General features: G+C 37.1%; 1 protein-coding gene across 1 annotated transcript in view; it reads left to right on the top strand.

The window, feature by feature from the left end:
* Nucleotides 1-8,673, top strand: part of col4a4 (collagen, type IV, alpha 4) — an 83,010-nt gene that overhangs the window by 60,626 nt on the left and 13,711 nt on the right. The window contains 20 exon segments of the mRNA XM_058744969.1: nt 797-980; nt 1,178-1,246; nt 2,039-2,146; nt 2,366-2,584; nt 2,726-2,887; nt 2,961-3,128; nt 3,850-3,993; nt 4,110-4,217; nt 4,305-4,486; nt 4,664-4,727; nt 5,391-5,465; nt 5,577-5,684; nt 5,776-5,883; nt 5,981-6,052; nt 6,148-6,276; nt 6,703-6,810; nt 6,964-7,119; nt 7,232-7,297; nt 7,300-7,338; nt 7,438-7,578. Of these exon segments, the coding sequence (XP_058600952.1) occupies nt 797-980; nt 1,178-1,246; nt 2,039-2,146; nt 2,366-2,584; nt 2,726-2,887; nt 2,961-3,128; nt 3,850-3,993; nt 4,110-4,217; nt 4,305-4,486; nt 4,664-4,727; nt 5,391-5,465; nt 5,577-5,684; nt 5,776-5,883; nt 5,981-6,052; nt 6,148-6,276; nt 6,703-6,810; nt 6,964-7,119; nt 7,232-7,297; nt 7,300-7,338; nt 7,438-7,578 (2,410 nt within the window).

The following is an 8,673-nucleotide window of genomic DNA, read 5'->3' as shown; positions in this document are numbered from 1 at the left end:
GTGAACACAGGGATAAAAAGTACCCCATGTGTACAATGAAATATACTGCTGTATTATATTTGTATTTATAATATTTGATGATGTGGGCTTATATTTCTGCTGGAGGTCCTGGACATCTTGTTTAGACACATGGCATCATGGATTCTATCAAATACCAACAGATAAAAAAATCAACAAGTGACTGACACAAACACAAACCTCAAAAACAACACAAAAATGGGTCACTGAGCACAAAACCAAGCTTCTGCTGGCCATTCCAGTCCTCTGACCTGAACCCTACAGAAAATGAGTGGGTGAACTGAAGAGAAGGAGCACCAACATGGAGCTGTGAATCTAAAGGGTCTGAAGTGATTCTGGATGAAGGAATGGTCTCTGATCTCTTGTCAGGTGTTCTCTAACCTCATCAGGCATTATAGGAGAAAATTTAGAGCTGTTAAACTGGCAAATGGAGGATTCAAAAAGTATTGAATAAAAGGGTGCCGTTAATTGTGGACAACGTGTATTAGAGAAAAACTTTTATTTCATAATGATATTTCCTCCCATTTTAAATTCTTATTCAATGAAGGTTAGATTTTTGTGATTTTTTTTTTTTTTTTTTTAAATAAAAGATCAAAAGGATTAACAATGCAGATTAATTTTCACAGCCTACTTTGATCATATTTACCAAGGGTGCCGATATTTTTGGCCATAACTGTATATATTTATATTTATATATAATATTATATAGGATGATTTATTTATATAGTAATTTACAATCATTAATTAATTTCTTTTAAAAAAAAAATTTCCTTTCCAGGGGGATTGTGCTGTTGGTCAGCCAGGTGACAGGGGGTGTCCAGGAGCTGCTGGTGTAAAAGGCCTCAGAGGTCCAACTGGTCCTCCTGGCCCTAGTATGATGGGGTCAGTTGGGCGACGGGGGGAACCAGGAGAACCAGGACCTCAAGGCCAGACGGGACCCCCTGGTCCTAAAGGTGTTCAAGGTAAGTAAGGCATTCAGTAAGCTGAGTAAGGTTTTGCTATCCACTATAAATGCAATTTGTTGAAAACAAATGTCAGAATGGAGGATGTTGAAATCTGTTAATGATGTGTAATGTACACTACTGTTCAAATGTTTGAGGTCAGTGAGAATTTCTTGATTTTTTTATTTTATTTTTATTTATTTATTTTTTTAATATAGGTGATACCATGCCCTGTGCACCTGGCATACGTGGAGCTCCTGGTTCTAAAGGAATGCCTGGTTGTAAAGGTAAATATAGAAATAATTTCTGAATGAAAGAGTGAGAGTTCTCTCAGTTTGGTTGAAAAAAGAAATGATACAACTGGAGGAATAAGAGGAAGTGAGTATTGTAAAAGAGTATTTAATATTAAATTGAATGAGAGTATTGTACCTTTAAAGTGTAAAAAATAAATGCATAATAAGTCTTTGTTATATATGTTAATTATTTTATAAATTAAATTATATTTTTACATACATCTACTCATTATTGTGTGCCAATTTTAATTCTAGATCTGGCATTCTATATACAATCATTCTCTAAATGGTACCAATTTTCTTTGGATTAGTGCACTTTTGTGGTTATAACTCAGATGATGATATAACCAATAGATTCAAATTTGGATATTTTTATTGATGTTATTAAAACGAATTGAAAACAATGTGGTGGACATTTAGTGGTCACAAAATCTGTGGAAAAATGTGTGAATGTTAATTCCTTTGACAGAATTTAACTTAGTTTAGAGAAATAAGATAAATTAGACAAACAATTGTAAATATGAAATAAATTTGATATAATTCCTCAAATTTCAAATGCACTCAACTTATCAAGACCAAACATGGAATAATTAGTCAGACTTAGTTGATGTTTTGTTGCAAAATGTGTATTGAACTAATGAAGCTTGTTTTGGACTCTTAAATTTCTTTAAAAAAGCATTTCTCTAAAACTGCAAATATATGAATTGGAAGGGACCCGATATATCGGAGCACTGATGACTGTTATCAGATACAGTATATGACCGAAACATTCATGTTTTCTACCAGGTGAGATAGGTAAGCTTGGAAATCCAGGATGCAAAGGACAAATTGGACCAGATGGTCCCAAGGGAGAGAGTGGAGACCCTGGCAATATTGGGTTAGCAGGATTTCAAGGTAGAGAATATAATATAAGGTTTCGGTGTATTTAAAAACATTTCTGTTCAACTTTATGAATGTTTCTAAATCTTTGAATAAACCCTCTTTGATTCTATTCAACATGTATTTATCAATTATTCTATATCCGCATGATATACCCACAGTATCAACTCGACTAGAATGCGTCAAGTTGGAAAGTATTACAAAAATCTAATATCCCTGCAATCTCATCCGCAGGTCCAGTTGGATCTTTAGGAGATCCAGGTGACACTGGCCCAGATGGCACCAGTATTAGTGGCTCACCTGGCACACCTGGTAATCGTGGACCCCAGGGTTTGAAAGGGTCTTTTGGAGGCTCTACTATCGGGGCCCCAGGACCGATGGGGCCTGCTGGGATTCAGGGACATCAGGGCCCTAAAGGTGTCCCTGGATCTCCTGGACCAATTGGATTGCATGGTACTACAATGAGAGTTGAATAATATCTGGCAAACAGCAGTAGGATATAAAGAAAATAGTATTTAATGGTTATTAAATAAAGGTTGTAGGATCTGAAAATATCCCAGAAGGTCCATCAGTATTAATTGACTTTTTCTGCAGGTGCATCTGGAGTTCCTGGACTTCCTGGTAGAAAAGGGGGAAAAGGAATGGATGGTACACCAGGAGCACCTGGTTGCCCAGGTGGGAGACCAGAGCTGTGTGACACAGGACAAGCTGGTCCACCTGGTAAACCAGGACCACCAGGCTTCATTGGACAGAGAGGTGAGTAGAGACCACTGTATGAACAGAAGCTTGTTGAGATTGTTCTCATAATAATGTCACTTTTCTGTGTTAGGCTGCCTTGGAGAGAAAGGACCACCTGGAGGGGTGGGATCTCCAGGCAATGGAGCCAAAGGAGAACATGGTAAGCCTGGTACCCCAGGCTATCAAGGACGCGCAGGCCTTCAGGGTCCTTCAGGATTCAAAGGGGACAGTGGAAACCCTGGAGGCCCTGGACCAAAGGGTAAAGAGTGTGACATTTATACAAATCGCTATCTGTGGTTTGCAACATTTTGTTTAACTGGAACATATTTACAGTTAAGATGGATGTTACCGTCAATGGTAGCTTTACAGTGTATACACTACCATCTTGAATGAAGTCTCTTATGCTCACCAAGGTCACTTTTATATAATACAAAATACAGTAATGTTGTGAAATACTATTACAATTAAAAATCAATTTTCTATTTTTATTTACTTTATAATGTCATTTATTCCTGTGAAGCAAAGCAAAATTTTCAGCAGCCGTGACTACCGTCTTCAGTGTCACATGATCCTTCAGAAATCATTCTACTATACCGATTTTCTTAATTTTTATTATTATCAAAGTTAAAAACAGTTGCTGAATATTTTTGTGGAATTTTGGTTTTGGGGGGCAGGGAGGGGATGGGATTTTTTAATGAATAGAAAGTTGATGCGTTCTTGCTGAAAAAAAGCATTAATTTGTTAATGCTAATAAATTATTATTAATAAAAATAATATTTAAATTAAATGCCATTATTATGGTGTTAATATTAATAGTTAATTTTTAAAAAATTAGTTGTGCTGAATTAATGTAGATATTAGCTTCAACATCGAAAGTGTGTTATATCAAATTTCCATTTAAATATATGTTATATAGATATTTAGAGATAAATACAAAGAGGCTGTCAGATTCTCAGTTGTCATGTGGTATTGCAACTCAGGTTTGCCTGGATTTCCTGGTCAAGATGGCTATCCTGGCTGCATAGGGAAGACTGGCCCTTTAGGGGCTCCTGGACTGAAAGGCTTTAGGGGTCTCAATGGACATCCAGGTTGCGCAGGGGTAAACGGAAACAAGGGCCAGAAAGGTACTTTTAAAAACTGTGAAATACCATATTGTCATGCTTTAGGTCAAGTCTAATGTAATGATGGCAGTTAAATGTATCAAATACACATATTCTTATATTTTTCCTGTATTTTACAGGACACATTGGGCCTCCGGGACCTCCAGGAGACATGATTTCAGTGCCAGTGAAAGGCCAGCTAGGGCCACCTGGACCTAATGGGGAGAATGGGGTCTTTGGAGAAAGGGGTAAATCTGTAACAAATACTCAAGTCCTGTATTGGTTTTTAACCTTTTTAAAAAAAAACTTCACAGCATCATGTGGTTTACTTGCAGGTAATAAGGGTAACCCAGGGTCGCCTGGACAACCAGGGTATCCTGGACGTAATGGACCTCCAGGGTTTGAAAGTGGCCAGCGTGGACCGCCAGGCATTCCTGGGCTGTCTGGCGAGCCTGGTGCACGTGGGCAATGTGGGCCAAAGGGAATTGTAGGATTCCCAGGGGATAATGGTGATCCAGTGAGTGGAAGTTCTTTTTTGAATGTGAATCTTATTATTTAATTCTTGCCCAATTATTTTAATTTTGTTGTTGGTTTGATTGTCCTGACAGATATAGATAGAGAACATAAACAGGACTAATGTAAATTAACTGTGCCTATATGTAAATCGTAGGCATTAATGCTTGTTTCTGTGTAGGGTGATCCTGGAATGTCTGGTCTGCCAGGAACTCCTGGTTTCTCTGGGTTTGATGGTCCTAAAGGTAAAATACAATGCAAACATTGCATACTCGAACAAACACAACCCTTCAAAATTTTGGAATCAGTAAGGTTTTTTTTTTTTTTTTTTTTGTGTATTGTTTTTGAAAGAAGTCTTATGCTCACCAAGGCTTGATTTATTTGTTCGAAAATACAAGAAAAAAGCTAATATTGTTAAATATTATTCAAATTTAAAATGTGTTTTGTAATATATTTTAAAATGTCATTTATTTCTTTGATGGTAAAGCTGAATTTTCAGCATCATTACGCAGAAATCATTCTAATATGCTCAAGAAACATTTCTTATTATTAATATTAACAGTTGTGCTTAATATTTTTGTGTAAACCTGTGAACAGTTTTCAGGATTCTTCGATGAATAAAAAGTTTAAAAGAATAGAATTTATTTGAAATATAATCTTTTGTTACAGTAGGTGTTTACTGTCACTTTTGATCAGTTAGATGCATCCTTGTTGAATAAAAGTTCCAGTTTCTTAAAAAAAAAAGAAATCATTCTGACTCCAAACCTTTGAAAGGTGTATGTGTACATATTCAAACCTTTGACCCATTCAACGACTTCACTACACAATCGTATTATATTCAATCTGCACATTTAACTCTCCTTTGAAGTTATATTAATTGCAAAACCTCCTTGTACTGTCTTGTATAGGTGCCAAAGGTGAACCTATTGGTGTGCCAGGACCAGAAGGTGAGAGAGGGCCAAGTGGAGAAAGAGGCTTGTCAGGTAACATTACTGTCCTCTTTCATTCTTGTTCTGTAATATGTATTTCTATAGTACAGAAATGTATTGGAAAAAATGATAGATCTGTAAAAACATTCTCTTCCTCCCCAATAGCTCCCCCTGGTGGCAAAGGAGACAATGGTGACCCTGGTCCACAAGGGCTTAGGGGATGCTCTGGTCCACCTGGACCACCTGGGAACAATGGCCTGACTGGACTTCCAGGTAAAATAGATAAGGCTCTAAATTAGCAGATACACACATCTGTGACTCCACATCTTCTTAAATCCATATTAATGCGCCTTTTGCTATTCAGGAGTGGTTGGGCCCCCAGGTCCGTATGGAAGACATGGTCCAGAAGGTCCTCTGGGGCCTCCAGGTAAACCGGGCTCTAAAGGAAACCAAGGATACGGTGGCCTTAGAGGTTAGACTACTTATGCTGTGTACAAACAAACTGCCACTAATTTTAAAACTAGGACAATCATGTATACATTTTAAACTAATATTTTTTTCACTTTCAGGACCTCTGGGACCCCCTGGGCTCCATGGACTTGACGGCCTGAAGGGGGACAAGGGTGAAATGGGATATCGAGGTGAGATATCGAGGTTGTTTGTGCTTTCAGAAGTTTTTGATATTGCCAGATTAAAAACATCCCTGTCATTCCCTCTTTCTTTCGTTGTCCTTCAGGAGAGGATTTAAGTGGTAATAGGGGCAATGTAGGACGAACCGGAGACAAGGGCACTCCAGGAGACCCAGGGTCGCAAGGTACATCACAAACAGGTGTTCGAGGTCCAAATGGACAGCGTGGGAGCCAAGGTACATAACTCATAATTCTATTCAACCTATTCATAACCCCTGATAGTGACAGTTGCTGTATGATTGTACAGGAGGCTTCCCTTAAGGTTTCATAAAAATGCGGTTCAACAGTACGTTATTTTTAAAGAAATTTGTTTTATGCAGCAAGGATACATTAAATTGTTAAATGTCTAGTGACACCTAAAGACATTTACAAAAGATTTCAGTTCAAAATTAATACTAAAAAAGGTTCTTGTGAACTTTTCTAATCAAATAATAATCCTGAAAAAAGGTCTTTGAATGGTAGTGCACTTTGTTTATATATTACTGTTGGCTAGTTTCAATATTTTAACAAGCAGAATTGTGTAAATAATATCTGGCAGCACAATTACACTGTTCATGATCTGCTTTAATCCATGTCATCACTTTCTCTTTTTTTTTTAATAGGAGACCCTGGTCCAATGGGTCCTGCAGGCTTTCGTGGTGAAGAATGTAAGATTCCTAAACCTGGACCTAGTGGAGAACAGGGTTACGCTGGGTCAGATGGACCTCCAGGTGTGTGGTCATTTGGAGGCACAAATAGAATTTGAGGTCTAAGTTGGATAGCACTGCAACAAATCAGGAAGACCAGCTGTAATGTGCATATGTAGGCTATGTGTTTATGCATAGAATTATGTATTGTGCATGGTGTATGTTTTGCTGTTCCAGGGCCCAGGGGAGAGAAAGGAGATGTAGGCAGTGTGTTCACAGAGAGTGGTGATTTTGGTGACCCAGGTGGTCCTGGGTCACCAGGGTATAAAGGAGAAAAAGGAACCTGTGGGCCCAGTGGCCTCCCAGGGTCTGATGGCCTAGAAGGTCCAAAAGGTAAAAGAAATAGATTTCATTAAAAGTTTAGCTTATGAGTTCAGAATGTTATGGGGTCACTTTACATTCACAGTTGTGTCATTCAGGTTGTTCTATTTTTAATTTTCCACAGGTGAACAAGGACAATGTGGACTTATGGGCCTTCCGGGACCCTCTGGCCCTGTAGGTGATTGTGGACCCCAGGACCTTGTGGTGCAAAAGGAGACAAAGGGGACCCAGGTCAGGATCCTTCAGATCATCAAACTGACCATCTTATGAATCAATAAAGTTATGATTTATTCCCTCACTTTCAATTTATTTCTCCCCTTGTATTTGTAGGGGCAAAAGGAGAGCCTGGGGCTGTCAAACGTCCTGATACTACTTGTCCTGTTTCTCAGGGTCCTACTGGTGCTCGTGGTGCACCTGGCCCGGATGGTGACATTGGTGAACATGGACCTAATGGCATTGGGGGTGTGAAAGGTACAACTCAGTATAACAGCAGGGTGTTTATTTTCATAAGATCATAAAACATCTTCCATTTTTGAGTTGTTATTGTTAATTAAATTTAAAATCATTTTTGATCATTGAAATAATTAAAATAAAATGTATATATTTGATGAAAACCTTAAACATAAATGAAAAATAGAAATATACTGAACAATACTGTAAAAATGATGAACAAAGATTATTGAAGTACTTCTTAAAAGAAAATACTGTTTTATTCTTTCTACTTCAAAATTGTTCCACCACCATTTTTTCCAGTGTAAATAAGATTAAATAGATTAAAAAATAAAGTATATATACAGTGCTGCTTGAAAGTTTGTGAACCCCTTGCAGAAAATGTGAGTAATTTTAACAAAATAGGAGAGATCATACAAAATGCATGTTATTTTTTATTTAGTACTGTCCTGAGTAAGATATTTTACATAAAAGATGTTTACATTTAGTCCACAAGACAAAAAACTAGCTGAAATTATTAAAATAACCCCATTGAAAAGTTTGGGAACCCTTGGTTCTTAATACCGTGTGTGGTTACCCGGATGATCCACAACTGTTTTTTGTTTTGTGATGGTTGTTCACGAGTCCCTTGTTTATTCTGAACAGTGTGTGTATATATATATATATATATATACTAACCCAATCTAGAAAGGCTAAATCTAACTTTATATTTACAAAAAGCACTGTATATTCTTTATTAAAGTCTAAACAACAGTTTTTCTCTATTTCAGTTCTTGATTTCTTGATTTAAGATTGTAAGAGTGAAAACCTCTAATGTTTAATGTAGGGATGGGCGATATGGCCTAAAATATTTAGCACGATAATTTCAGGTATTTATTGCGATAACGATACCAATGACGATAATATATAAATATATATATATATATATATATATATATATATATATATATATATATATATATATATATATACACTAACTGGGGAAAATCCAGTCCCATTCCACTCCCGGAAGGATTACTCCCATTCCCTCCCACTCCCGTTTTTTTTTTTTAATTAATTTATTTTTGGCCGAAATCTGTCAGTTACAGTAAAAATATAGTACAGATCACAGCGTGC

The sequence above is a fragment of the Onychostoma macrolepis genome, chromosome 15 (genome assembly GCF_012432095.1).
Source record: "Onychostoma macrolepis isolate SWU-2019 chromosome 15, ASM1243209v1, whole genome shotgun sequence".
Classification (NCBI taxonomy): Eukaryota; Metazoa; Chordata; class Actinopteri; order Cypriniformes; family Cyprinidae; genus Onychostoma; species Onychostoma macrolepis.
Note: the sequence above shows the minus strand (reverse complement) of the source record. Positions and strands in the feature narration are given on the sequence as shown.